Genomic DNA, 15,146 nt, shown 5'->3' on the forward strand with positions numbered 1-15,146 from the left:
GCCAGGAGAGACAATGACTTAACTAGAATTGCTGCTGCTCTCTGATTGATCTCCTCACCCTCATCCCCCACAGCCATTTTATTTGCCCAGAGTTTTTTTTGTTGGCTCATGGAGCAGACCAGAAACCGTGTCTGACCAGGTGTCTTGTTGCTTGCCTCACCAGGCTTGGACAATATCCACAAGATCACATCCCAAGGGCGCTACGAGTTGCGAATAGACATGAGGGACGGTCAGGAAGCAGCATATGCCTACTATGACAAGTTCTCCATCGGTGACGCCCGGAGCTTGTACAAGCTGCGAATCGGGGACTACAACGGCACTTCAGGTACAACCTCAGTGCTAGCAAGTAGTAGGCAAATCCTGGGACTGGTGGATCTGACACTGTGAAGGAAACCCCAATATCAAAGCGTACTTTTCTGGATGCAAACCCATAGCCCTTTCTGCCTTCTCGCAATCCATCACATAAACCAGGCTGCTAAATCCCACTAAGGACACAGGGAATTTTCCATTGGGGATTAGATATTTAATATCAGAGGCATTCGCTGTTCAAATAACCAGGTCAATTGTCAGAGGTGTCCTCTCACTCCGCAATAACCGGAGGATGTATTTATTGCCCTCTCACAGCAATGGAAAAAGCTGAAATCCTCTGTATCGGTTCCTCACACAGAGGCCAAACACTGGCTGGTTTTGCAAGGACACTGTCACACCTGTTTGCTCAGTTGATGCAGCAGCACTAGGCTTTGGCCCCAAGAAAACAGGGGTTAATGGGTGATAGAGGGAGGGTACAGGAGGTCTCTTCCCCAAGAAGGGGGAGAGGTATACAGCTGCAGCCCCTTTAGCTGGGATAGACATGCCCAGTGCAAGCTGTCATGATCCAGGCAAAACTTCGCCACCACATACTTAGTGAGGAATCCCACACCATATCTAAGATGCAGGAATTTGCCTGTACAACATCTGGTACTTGCCACTGGAACAGAAGCCACAGGGATCTTGTTTGCAAGCAACAGAGCACTTGCTCTGACCTTAAGTCCCAGGGCACAAGGCACCCAATCTATTGCCAAAAATACCAATAACAGTGCTGCAGACACAATTCCCTCCCTGTCCCCATGCAAGCTCTTCTTCTAGTTGTCCAACCAAGGAACTTCTGCCCCACCTTGAGCAAACAGAGCCAAGACTCGCAAAATGCTCCATCACCAAGAGGTTTTCTCACAAGCCTCTTGGTCGCTGGACTGCACACAGCCAGCATGGGTCCATATTGTATTTTCTTAGGGACCACCAAGGAACATATTAAGAATGTCTCCTCTAAGTATATAATCTATTTGTAATAATGACCATATTTCACTCTGGCTCTTCTTTCACCTAAAAGCAACTCTTCTGTTCCTTAGTAAAGAGGGGAGATGAGGTTGGTGTGTTTGGTGGAATAAAACATCATGCACCTTCCAAAAGGTTCTTCCCCTTATTTAAAGGGAGAAAAGAATGTCAAGCATCTTGGTTCAAGAAGCAAAGGTTTGGCCTCCTCTGGGAGAAATCCCCTTTGGCTAACAGGAGGCAAGGAGGCTGAAAGCTTCCTGACGTTACATAGCAGAGCCAGGCTTTAGAAAATCAGATACATCCAAATCTAGGACATAATTCCTTTCTGGAACACTAAAATTCAGATGCAAAACTCTAAAGCATTTTATCTGCCAAACCCAAGCAGGCTCTAAGTTTTTCTGTGGTTTGTACTGATCCTAAACCAACAGCAGAGAACCTCAGATGAACCAGATGTGAGCAATTCCAGTTAATGTTATTCCCAGACCTTCAGTTGCTTGAGCTGTTGATTGACAGGCTACCACATATACCAGAATATCCCAGTTTCCTTGTGACAAGACCAGATGACTTGGGATTCACCCCCTCTAACAGCATCTCTTTCTGCAGGGGACTCCCTCACCTATCACCAGGGCCGCCCCTTCTCCACCAAGGACAGGGACAATGATGTCGCTGTGACCAACTGCGCCATGTCCTACAAAGGGGCTTGGTGGTACAAGAACTGCCACCGCACCAACCTCAATGGCAAGTACGGAGAGTCCCGGCACAGTCAGGTAAGAGCAGAGCTGGGTTGAAAGCCTTCAGCACTTCTTCTAGCAGTGTCACCAAGCACGCAGCAAGCCCGAGCTAGGGCTGGGGCTGCGTGGTTGGTGCACCAGAGTCAGCAGCACCACTGGTGTGACCCAACAGAAGCTGGAGGAAAAGGAATCACCTTCAAACCATTTAGGCTGGTGCATCATGTCTCACACTGGCTGACATGGTCATTTACTGCAGCATCTTTCTACATTACATTAAATATATATATATATATATATATATATATATATACACACACATGAAATTTGATCAGGAGTCTTTGAGCAGTGGGAAAAACCCATCAAGCCATGGCAAGAGTTTCATGCTCTTGCTGTAGCAAGTTCTTCCCTACAGTGGTCAAGCCTGTTTCCTTCCTCTCCCACTCCAGTTTCATGTTGGGATATTTCTTTACCCTGTGCCTTTTCTCTTCCTCCTGCCAGGGGATTAACTGGTACCATTGGAAAGGCCACGAGTTCTCCATCCCGTTTGTGGAAATGAAGATGCGACCCTACAACCACCGTAACATCTCTGGGAGGAAGCGACGGTCCCTACAGTTCTGAGCCAGCTGAACCCCCTCCTGCCTCCCACCACCTGACCTTTTCTGTCATTTGTTTGTATTTTATAATACAAAAAGGGGAAAAAAAAATTACTACTCGTTCGAGATAGCAACCTGCCCCTCATGAGTGCTGGAGGGAACCGCGGCACAAGCAAAAGCCGTTGGAATGGAAAAAACCTCATTGCTTTGCACCTGTCCCAGAGAAATACCAAATTTCCAGTCTCCCTACCCCAATACCCTGGCCCTTAACATGAGAAGAAAGAGAGAGAGACAGACAGATTTTTGATATATTTTTAAAAGACTTAGAAATCGCCATCAAACTCTGTTAGAAACCCCCATCAAACTCTGTTAGAAACATTTGTCACACGGCTCATGGCAGAAACATTCCCCACAGAGACCTTGGTGTGACCCTTTCTACCCCAGTCACAGCCAGGGACACCTGTCCTCGCCCTGTCACCTCCTGGCAGGGAGGAACCAAGCTCCATGCCATCCTGGAGACAGCAGCTCTTCCAGCAGGCAGATGTTCATCTCTCCTGACCTGGTCATCCCATCCCCAGTTTTCACAGGAGGGCTTTGCAAGTATCTGCGTATGTAGGCAAACCCTAGAGAGCCCACAGCTCACATGTTGGCACCACCACAGCCAAAGTCATCCTCGTGTGCATGGGGTGCGGGGGAACAAAAGCTGCTCCACCAGCCCCAGCCTGCATCATCCACTCCTCCGAGCTGACCTCATCCCACTTCAGGTGCATGACATCTGTTTGGGTGATGCAGAGCCTGATGGAGAAGAAAGGAGGCAAATTGAAGAACTTGGGAGAAAAACAAACAAACAAACAAAAAAATCACTATTTGCTGTCTTAAAGTCCAGGGCCTGTTTCCTCTGCTATTTCTACACGCCACTGCACTGTCTCTCACTGAGGTCATTGGTCGCAAACCGAAGAGTCTCAGAGAAGGCCCAGCAACCAGAAGAGCTATCACGCAACCACAGCCCAGCCTCAAACCAGCAGCAGGCAGAGCCCAGGTGTTGTCGTTCAGGGACCTCCACAGACATGGTGAAGGAAGACAACACAGCCAAGGGAAGATAAGTGCAAGCTGAGAAATGCCTATCCCTTTCCTTCTTGTACACCATCCCTCTTCGCCACCATCACAAGAGGGACACAGATCTCAGTGCCTTGGTATCACCATCTCTCTAATAGGAAATCAACCATTTCCTCTCCTGGAAGGAAGGTTTAGTCCATTCAGATTTTGGAGCACTTCAAGACCTTTGGAAGAAAAGATGAGTTGGTCTTCCCATTCTTAACTTCTCCCATCTTAAGGATGATGGACCCTTCAGATATCTCTGGCTGCACCCTGTTGTCATTGACACCACCTCCACATAGCCCAAATGACCACCACGCTGGAGTCACCCTCTGCCAAGGGCTCTGATCAATGCTGGGCATTGTCACTGGCCTGGTCTCGGAGAAGGGACTTGTCCCCACATTCAAGGACAATGCAGCTCATCGCTAGGTTGGCAGCCAAGGGAACATTACAAATGCTAAACACTGTTTTTTGATTTTATCACACTGAAGCTGCTTTGTCTCAAGAAAGATCTTCCAGATGGCAACATAAAGGCATCTTTGCAGTAGCTTATAATTCAGGCCAGTGTCTCTTTTGTGATCATGCTCCTGGATTTTCTGACGTTACTCACAATGGCTGCATAGCTGAACAAGGGCATTAAGCATTGCTTCCTTGTCCATGCCATGTACTGGCACACTAAATCATAACCCCAAGGTCAGGATTAGCTACAAGGTCCAGCCCTTCAAGTGGTCAGCTTACAAGCTGCAGTCCAATCCGGAGGAAGGATGCTGTAGCTCAGCAACATCTCATATGTAACTGAGGCATCTCTTCTTACTTCCTATCACCATCAAATCAGACAAGTCAACCAGTTGAGGAACAGGTCAGTGATGCAGGAACAGGCTGCAGATGATGGGATCTCTTGCAGGACATGGCCAGTGCCACAGATGGCAGCATGTCACACCTCCTGAGAAGCCTGCCCTGGTTTAGGTTCCAAAAGCCAACAAGAAACAACATATAGAACTGATTAAAACCTAAGAACCTCCTAGTAGACCAAAGTAATATTTTTCCCAACATCACCACAAGTTTATAGGCAAGAAGTGTCCTAGCAAAAGCACTATAGTGCAGTGATTATAATGAGGAGCAAAGACTTGACAATGGATGTCATTCATCACCTGTCTCAGATGGTGCTGTTTGCTTATCTACCCAGGTGAAAGGAAGAGGCAACAGCAAAAACACAGGAGCTCATCATTTCCAATCAAGTGGAAGGCAAGAAACTTCTCTTTCCAAAAGTACAAGTCAAACAGAAAATCAAAACACACTGTGCTTTTCCAGGAAGTTCAAAAGAAGATCCTCAAAAAAGGCTGATTATTCTCTAAATAGATTTACTGACACGTATCTCTCCCCCCCGCTTATACCTGTCATCCCTTTTATAAGTCCTATATCTGGGATGAGAGGACTTGGTTGACACAACTACATTGTTGAGTCTGAAGGACACCCTTGGAGATAACATGTGACCTTCCAGTGCCATTATAGACCAGTGCTGGTCCTTGATCTCACACAGGGTACACCACAGCGTTGCATTTCCTTTACCCTGGTGAAACACAGTTGCTAAAAATCTTTTAAAGGAAAGACATCTACATGTGGTGGTTTTGTTCTCTTGGTGATAACCTAGCCCAAGCCTAGACGCACAATCAACAATGACAACCCAGTCATTTGGGCCATTGTCCCTTGTTCATATTGTTCACATCCAAGATAAAATTTTCCAGAAATATATTTTTCATCATTGCCCAATAAATTTGGGGAGGGGGGGGCAAAGCTCCTGCCAGCGGTTTCAAGTAAATTTGTGCTTAACATCGATGCAACAGGATGGCCAGGTGATGAAGTACAACTGCCCTCTAGCCTCCACCCCTGGTTGTCCAAGCCCTTTTTCTGAATTCATTCTCCAACTGGACCAAATTTGGCCTTGTTCCCCATCAGCAAGCATGAGACTGAATGAACTCCTGGCAACAGGCCTGAGACTCCCACAAACCCAACCTAGATCCTGCATGGTGCACATTGCGACAGACCTTGGCTCCAGCACCTGATTCATCGCTGGGCTCTGGTGGCTTCTCTGCCACCCAGCTCATACAGCCCAGGTTTGTCTCAGAGCCTAAATAAGGAACCTGAAGCTGTTACCCGAACCACACCATTCGACACAAGATGTCAACTCCCAGAACATCAAGCAAGGTACTGGTGGTCCTTCACCCAGCAGAGCACCACGTGTGCTCAGGACCCTCTCTGCCTTTCAAACCCACCTCTTATTTCTAAAGCCCAAATCCTGATAGGAAATAACAACGGACTTTCTCATTTCTTGCCCAGTTTTGATTTCCCTCTGTTTCCATTCCTGCCAGACCTCCAAGCACACCACACACTGCACTAAAACACAACCAAAAACAACCAAACAAAAAAAAGTCCTGAAAGGAAAAACTGCTTTTAGGAAAGTGATCCTTAAGACGGCATTTATAAACTAATAATGTGGAGAAGGAGAGAAGCCAGGCCCTCCACAAAGGGTTTTGGCAGCAGGATGCTGGAAGAACATCTACACGTAGGTTGGGGAGAAAACTTTGCTTCTATTCCTTATCTTCACATTACTTTATGATCAGCATCTCAAAGTGCAGTACCAGCCTAAATGCACCTTTGTTCCAACCTCCTGCCTCCTTCCCAAAGTGATGCTGACCCCAGGTGAAGTGTTGGGGTATGGAAAACACAGCTTTGGCCACCTTTGTTCCCAGCACTACAGAAAGGGCAGTGGTGTCTCCACACTTGGGTGGCCCTGTGCCTGCCACAGGCTTAGAGTTACTTTCCAAAGTACAGTAGGAGCCAAAATATCCACCCAGCACATTGCCTGCATGCCAGCACATCCCCTTCATCCAGACCCAGAGCCGCTCCCCGGGTATGTCCCCACCATTGCACTCCAGGGTGACTACACACCTACAAAACTTGACCTTACAGACACTGCCAGCAAAGAGCTCTCACCCAAAAAAAAACCCTTTAATTCATGCTTATACTCACTAACAAAGGGCTCTGTCCCAGAGCCAAGTGGGAAGCCCATCCCTGTTTCTGCCAACCAAGCACCCCAGGATAGCCAAACCCAACTGAGCCCCTTGGGGACCACCGGTACCTTCCAGGGTCACCTTTCCCCTTCCTTACAGTGGTGGCAGCTCCTTGTCCCTTCAAGGGAAAAGGTTTGGGATTAGGGGGAGGAAAGACCTCTTTCCTGGGGAGATGCAGATGCCCAGACCCGCCTCAGTACCCAGCCCACACCCCTCCAGGTGTCAGTGGTTTCTCAGAAGGATGCTGACACAAAGACCTAAACAAAGAAACAAGCAGCCCCCTGTCTACAGGTGTTACCCTGGAATTGTGTTTATTACTTCAAAAAAAACCCCAAAAATTAAAACCATAAATAAAAAGGAAGAACACAGGCAACAAAATCCCTTGGACAGGTTCTGATGAACTCAAACACAAATTAACCCAACCAAATGAGGGGGAAGATAAAAGCAAATAAATGCATAAATAAAAGAAATAATAATATAAATAAATAATATATTAAACAACCCTCCCCATCCTGTAATGAAAACGTAGCTCAGAGAATGGGATCGACGCTTGTTAACCATTGTTAACTAGTATTTTTAGTCCTGACCGCTCTTAGGCTATGTATAGTTCCTTTTTTTAATGCATTTTCTATACATTAATAAAAGATACCGAAGGAGCGAGCCGTGTGCGTGTCTGGGAGCAGGGCGGGAGCTGGGTCCTGAGTCTGAGTCCACCAAGTGGGGGGAACAGAACAGCTGAGAGACAAAGCACATGCAATGGGATAAAAAAATACAGAGGGAAGAAATTCTAGGGGCAGCTCAGCATCGGTTGGTGATGCCATCTCCATCCTTGGAGGTGTTCAAGATCAGGCTGGAGAAAGCCCCGAGAAACCTGGTCCCACCCCAGGGGTGCTTTGTGGAGCAGGTCAGACCAGAAGCTCCCAAGGTCCCTCCTCACTAGAGAGGCCCTCAGCTCTTCAGCTTCCAGCCAGAGAAAGAGAAGCCACAGTGTAAATGCTCGGGAGTGGAGCAAAACAACCCCAAAGTCTTCAGTTAAAGCTGTTCTCCCAATTCAGACAGCAATCTGTTCCCAGTACAAAGGAAACTCCACTGGAAATCAAATTGCAAGGCTATTTCCAGCAGAACATGCTTTCACTAGAAAACCAACAAAAAAACTCCAAACTAAACAAACAAACAAAAAAATCAGTTTAGCAAAAATGCCCAGGACAAGTATGAATTTCAGAGGATTTTGAAATTCTCCTCTCATTTCACACGCACACTTTATTTAGACCTCCTCATCTTAAGTTCTCATGTTTGACACGTAGCAGACAGGATGAGAAAGCCCGAAAGCAGCTCTTCTGCCAGACCGCTTCAATATTTTCTAAATTTAATTTCAGAGAGACAAAACAGGGGAATTTGCTTTGCAGCAACTTCTCCACTTCTCTTTCTTGCTCTGATTTGAGTGAAAAAGGAAAAAAAAGAAAAAAAAAAAGGAAGTTGTGAGCACCAGGGTCCTCCTGTTCTCCTGCCTCAGCCACTGGCACAGCAAGAAGCCAAGCCTGAAGTCTGATAAACCCAACTGGCTGGATTAAATGACCTTTTTCATGTTTGAAAGGAGTAAATGCCATGGAAGACCCTGCAGGCAAGCCCAGAGGTCTCCCTTGCACACAGAGGAGCCCAGGGCTAAAGATGGGCTCGGGATGGAGGTGGGTTTGGGATGGAGGTGGGTTTGGGATGGAGGTGGGGGGTTGCCTGTGCTGGTATTTGGCATCCCAGTCTTGCACAGCTTGGCCAAGCCATTGACCCAATATGGTGCGTGTCATTTATGATCCCTTAGAGAAGGGCAGTGCCCTTCACTGTACACCCCATTCAGCATGTCTGTGGTCAAGCAGGGACCTCAGGACCCCAAATCCCTGCACAACACCCCCAAAAAATCTCACTTGGAGGAAACACAGACTCTGTCGCAATAACCAGACACAAGAGACGGGCACACACCACTTGGAGGTTGGTACTCAGAAAGGCAGGTGCACATGGTACCACAGCATCCCTCTGGATCATAACCCATCTCCAAAATCAGACCCATGGCCCAGCTCTATGCTTCAGGTGGAATGAGAAGGGGCCCAGGCCCCTTCCTAAATGCCTCAAGCTTTAACTTAAGCCAGGGAGGCGTTTTGCCACACCACATCAAAGCTTGGGGAGCTTCTGCCCCATCACAAGTGCCCACCACCCTCAGTGCATAGGCTCCCTCTGCTCTTGCGCAGCTCAATGCCATCGGTATACTCTAGACATGGTCCTGCAGTATCACATGTGCTGGTATCTCCATTTCCACCTAGCCGAGCAGCCCAGGCTTCGAGTAGCAGCACGGCCACGCTGCAGGCAGACATGCTCAGGGCACTTCCAGCCACTGCAGAGCATCCCACCCCCGACCCCCCCAGTCCGCACTTTGTACAGAGATATTTCATCACAGCCCTCTTGCCAAAGTCCCCTTCTTGCATGAGCGATGCTTGGGAACTTTGCTCCACCAACAAACATTGGGAGGGCATACAAAGGTCCTCACAGCAAGGGTGTGTGGCCACCATCCAAAGCCTGGAGCTTGAGCGATGTATTCCCAGCAACACCCCCGGCAATCTCAACCAGAAAAAAGTCACAAGGGAAATGCCCAGGAGCAAGCAGCACCACAGGAGAAGGTGCAACACCTGCAGGAGCAAGGCTGGAGCAGCTCAATGAAGGGGCATCCTCATCCTGTGAGTTCACAGCTGCTTTATGACTCCTACAATGGGATTTTTACAGCAGCATCTTTAACATTCTTGGGGTTTAATTCCCCCTCCTAAGCCTGGATGTGCTCATCATCCCTTTGAAACCTTCTTCTCCATTTTTATGTTTTTAGCTCCTGTGGCTACAAGCTCTAAAGCTTAATTATATAGAGCATAAAAAAAGCTCTCTCTTTTCATCAAATTTAAATGCAAGGCTTTTAAATTTCATTGATTTTTCCCTCCTCTCTGGGATGAGGAGTGCTGTGAATAGCAGCCCGTAGGCTTATTCCCCGTTCCCTGCGCTACAGCCACGGCCTCAACGTGCAGCAATTTTTCTGCTTCCAACTTGTTTCAGCAATTTTCCCCACATGCACACACCCCCCCAAAAAAAACCCCACCACCATATTATATACATTATACTTGAGGCAAGATCCTAACTGTGACTGGGGACTTTAACACAGTGGCACTTCTCTCCCTCCCTGTATTTCGGATTGCTTTCTGCTGTCAGTTGGGACACTGGTGACGCAAAGCCCCCCGTATAGCTCACACTATACATAGTATAAGTGCAATTATTCCCAGCTGTGTGGCTAAACCTCCTGCTCCCACCCAGGTTATCTCCCTGTCCCGGCTGACAGACGGTGCAGCAGGGCATACCAGGATGCTGGTGGGAACACAAGCCGCCTCTGTTCACCACAACGGCCCCTTGTCACCACGCTGTCCCCTGTGTTTAGTGACATTGTGACAAGAGGGGTTTGAAGGAAGTGGGTCCGCAAATGTTTGTAAGAAAAATCCTCCCAAAAAGTGAAAGAAGTGGAGGATGAAGTGGGAAATCCTCTCTCACAGAATTTCAGAAAGTATTAGAAATGGGCAGCTGGGAGAGGAATAGCAAGGGGACAGGGCAGGAGGAGCAGCACCGGCAGCTGGCATCCCCCTGCTCCTGGGGACAGGCTCTGTCCCTCCATCAGCCCCACATTCCCCGCTGCACTCAAGTCATGACAAAAACAGCCGGCACCTGCCCCTTCACCATCTTGTATCGGTTCCTCAGACGTGACCCAAGGCCACCTCTCACCCCTGCCCAAGGGAGACTTCACCCCCTCCAAATAAAGGAACTTGCTCTCCCTTGCAAAACAACCCCAGGAGAAAGGCCTTTGACATGTTTTTGCTCTTTCACTCACCACAATTTGCATTTTGCTCTCAGTTCCCTCCCTGGGGATGGGTGAGACCCCACCACCCAGCTGCATCCTCCCCACAGACTGCCTGTTAGCAAATGAGATGAGGAGGAGGAAGACTTTGAACTATGAACCACAAGGGTCAAATAGTCACCAGCCCCAGGCAGGAGCTAAGCCCCAAGGACAGCACAAAACATCCCAGCAGGACAACCTGGAGCCAACTGCTCTGGTGCCACCAGCCAAAAATCCTCACATGATCCCAGGCGGAGGGACATCAGCTCACCAGGAGCGGCTTCCCCTGTGGAACTGGCTCATGAAGGGAAAGGGATAGTAAAAACATTAAAAATAATAATAATAATTTAGCAGATGCTTATCATTAAAGAAAGGGTAATAGATCTTGCTACCCCCTTGGCTGGGCTCTGGGGAAGCTGGCACTGAGGGATGGCCACTGATTGCTGCTAATGGGGCTGAGCCGAAAAAAGGACTGCACCAGAGGGGACAGTTGGCACAACTAGATTTTTTACCTAAAAATCAATTTTAGCAAGCCAGATCCAACACCCACCCGGCAGGGAAACCCCCAGGAATGGCTTCTCTGGGAGGAGGTACAAGCCACTGCTTCCCACTCCTGGGGTACATGCTGGCCCTTGGGGACACCAGGACCATGCTTGAGTGTCACTCACTCCTCTGCCTGTTCACATCTCCCACAAATCCAGCCAGCAAGACGCTACCAGTGACCCCATTGCCACGCCAAGGGAAGAAGCAGCCCTGTTCACCAATGGATTTTCATTCCTTGGCCTTCATACAACTGATCCCTGAGCTGTTCCTAAGTGGGGAGGCACCACAATGCACTTTTTGCACCTCCCAGCACATCTCCTCTCCCCCTCGCCCCCCACCAGCACTGCCCGTAGGATTTCCTCAGGAAGGAGCTCCTGAGAGCTCACACACAAAACAATCATCAGCTCTAAAATAACCAAAAGCCATACCTCTGAGGCTTGCTTTCCTGCCAAACCCCATGGCACATACCAAAATGCACACTGAGCAGCAAGACACACCCTCTCTCCTCCCCAAACACATTCAGGGCCTCGTACCCCATCTTTGCTCAACGCAAATACCAAAAAGGACTTGAGGATGCATCCAAGGAACCCATCTCACTCTCCACCTCTCTTCCTTTCCGCTAAGCACCAAGGAAGGATGCTCCAGCAGACCCAGACCCACCCCAGCAAGCCCAGCTGCACCCAAAGCCCCCCAAGTGATGGGCAGGGAAGAGGCACCCCAAAAAAACTCACCAGTTTTGGGACATTTCTCCTAAGAACAGCCTTTGTCCCATCACTGCCCATGCAGGACTCAGCCCCAGGCACTTGCAGGCAGCTCCAAACCAGCTCATCAACACCAAGATGGGACACAGGTGGGACGGCGACACCTGAGCACAACCCAACCCCAGGGCTGCCCCCTTCCCAGAGGGGACAGAGCAGGGCAGACACCAAACAAGGGAGAACAGGGGAAAAAGCAGCTGCCACAGAGCCTGCCAACCCCAAAAACACGAGCTCAGTGTTTGTCCTGCACCCCACAAGGGTCACCGTCACCATCTCCTCCTACCTCCTCTTTTTCCTCCAAAGCCGGAAAACCCATTGCTGCTGCTAAAGTAAATACCAAGGGCTGCTATTTTTATCCAGCTCACAACGAGGCATGCTTTATTTTTGGTGTTTAAACTACAGGCTTTTTTTGTGGGAGGGGGAGAGGGAGGGGAAAAGGCAGAAGCATGGGGGAAAAATGAGAGGAATGTTTCTCCGGGAGCAGAGTTTTCCATTGCTTACTTTAAGCCAGGCTAGACTCTGCAAACAGAAATCGCAACTAGAGGGCAGAATAAGCAGCCAAGGAAAAAGGTGTGATCATGTCTACAGCCATTTCACATCTCCTCCCACTCCACCATGATGAGGGAAAAACCCAAATATACCAGCCCTGGGCACCAGCTGGGTGTTATTAAGGCATGAGTAAAGCTCCTAGCTGCGTAATGGGGCAAACTGGTAAATAAATCAGCTGAATCCAATAAAACAAGACAGTGTTTCTATTTTCAGTGTAAAATTTGTAGTGTTTTCCAAATAAAATTAGGGGCTGAGGGAACCTTGGAGGAAATGGAAGTTACCGGGAGGGCTTTTTGGCATGGGAAGGGCTTTGATCTCACATGGAAAGAAGAAGTCTGGGAAAGCAGATGGAAAACAGGGGCTGGAGGTGGGATCTGCTTTCTAGCTGGTCCCAGGCCTGGGCTCAGACTTATATCCCGTGATGTGACAGGAGCTTGTCTAGTCCAGGTTTAATTGATTCCTCAGCTTGAGGGGCACCAGCAAGCAGAGAGCCTTGTAATCTGGAGCAGCAGTGATTCATCTGCGGCTGAGTCACGGCTTCCTCTCACCCATTAAAGCTTTTGAAAAACAAAGCGTAATTCCTTAGAGCCTGATACACTGTATGCCAAACAAAACTACCCTCCTAACTACCACCTCCTTCTAAAATGGACTTTTTTCCACACGACATGTGAAGGAGCTGTGGAATTCCTCACTGCAGGTGACATCCACAGGGTTAAGCATCAAGCGGCATTTATATTCTTTCAAAGCATCTGCTGTGGACAACTACGAGGAAGAAAATGCTCGGCTAGACATAGCCAAGGTCTGGCTGATTATATTTGTATGTTCTTGCATTAATTCTAACTTTCTTTAAGTCTGTCCAACGCTTCCAAACTTGGTTTAGTGGTATTGCTACACTCAATGGCATCAAGACTCTCCTTTACAGGTAGCATCACAAGAAGTTTAAATGCTGAGATCAGGCATTATCAGTGCCCACCAACTCCACCACTTCATCATGATGCTTACGCCTGAAGCCAAGCAGGTGCCAAAGCACCATGCTCAGAGGGGCCCCCGAAAAGCTGGGGAAGGTGCCCAGATCAGCAGCTCCTCCCTCAGCAAGGCCCCTGCAAAATTAAATTAGTGACAAGAAAGTGCTGAGCCCCAACAAAGCTGTTTGCCCAAGGAACAAAGCAAATCTCCCGGTCACCACAGTTGGCAGCACTGCCGGGGATGCCGAGAACTTGCAGCCCCCTTGACCCCAGGGCCAAGCACCCCCAAGCCTGACACATCCAGCCACGCTCAGCCTTAGGGACCTCTAATAATAGTCCCATTAAGGGTAGTTTCAAAGGTGACATTACACTATCTGGTGCTGTAGAGTGGGTGAGTGTCCCATGGGTGACTGCCAGCATCCGGGTGGCTTCTCCTATGTGCCCCAGGAAGAGTGTTTCTGTACGGTGATGAGGGAGTTTGTTACCTACAAATGAGGGGACTGCTGCAGCTCAGTGTAGGGGCAAGCCGGGACAGAGCAAAATGGGATGGAATGAGCCACACACATGGTGCAAAACCCAGGGATCTCCATCCCATAGCATAAAACCAAGGACAATTTTCATGGTGTTAACAAGCAGCAAATCTTTAGGTAAAAAAGGTTTGGTACTTCTCACAGCGCATCAACACCTCACCAACGCTACCAAGAGGCCCTGAGTACAAGCTATAGCCTGCAACATGCGTTTCTTGGGGTGTCTCACCCCTATGGCCCCAGTGCTAGGATGAATGCCGCAGAGGGAGGGCAGCGGAGGCAGCAGGGGCTGGCAGGCAGCTCGCTTCCATCCATCCATCCATCCATCCATCCATCCATCCATCCTCTCTGTCTCCTTTTCCTCATATTCCGACCACAGCTCTGCTCACGGTCACAGCAGTCCAACAAGTCAGCACCAAGGCTGAAGTGAGAAAGCAAAGCTGGAGCATGAAGATGGCTCTGCAGCACAAAAGAAGGTGAGGGGGTCAAGTGTCACGTTCTCTGTAGACATTCAAAACCCGCCTGGACGCATTCCTGTGCAATCCGCTCTAGGTCAACCTGTTTTTGCAGGTGGGCTGGAGGTGGGATCTGCTTTCTAGCTGGTCCCAGGCCTGGGCTCAGACTTATATCCCATGATGTGACAGAAGCTTGTCTAGTCCAGGTTTAATTAATTCCTCAGCTTGAGGGGCACCAGCAAGCAGAGAGCAAGCAGGGGATCTCCAGAGATCCCCTCCAACCCCAACCATTCTGTGGTTCTGTTTTGCAACCCAAAAGGATTTAAACTGGCCAGAAAAATTCCAGCAAAATGTTTTTCTAGTCACAGCTTACCTGGCTATCAATGTTGCAATATTGACCACTCAACCCCAGCATGGAAAGCAATCAGGATCCACTGATTCCTAGATATCCCTCACAAGGTGATAAAAAAAGAAACAAGGAGAGAAAGCAGCAAGTGAAAATTGGGGCGGCAACCCAAACTGAACTGAAATCAAATTTTGAAAATGCCAAAACCTTGCACAACCTGGGCTTTCCTCGAGTTGACACACCATTTATGATCTCAGAGGGTGCAGAGCACCCATCCTGCTGCCGGGTG

The 15,146-nt window shown here is 48.7% G+C and overlaps 1 protein-coding gene across 1 annotated transcript in view; it reads left to right on the forward strand.

Annotated features, from left to right (window-relative positions):
- The window catches only part of TNR (tenascin R), a gene marked incomplete at both ends in the record, with an annotated part of 29,947 nt that extends 27,287 nt beyond the window's left edge, over nt 1-2,660 (forward strand). The window contains 3 exons of the mRNA XM_080348727.1: nt 164-325; nt 1,915-2,078; nt 2,541-2,660. Of these exons, the coding sequence (XP_080204853.1) occupies nt 164-325; nt 1,915-2,078; nt 2,541-2,660 (446 nt within the window). The remainder of the gene's footprint in view (nt 1-163; nt 326-1,914; nt 2,079-2,540) is intronic.
- Between the last annotated feature and the right edge of the window lie 12,486 nt (nt 2,661-15,146).

Source organism: Nesoenas mayeri, assembly GCF_963082525.1.
Source record: "Nesoenas mayeri genome assembly, chromosome: 8".
In the NCBI taxonomy this organism is placed as follows: domain Eukaryota; kingdom Metazoa; phylum Chordata; class Aves; order Columbiformes; family Columbidae; genus Nesoenas; species Nesoenas mayeri.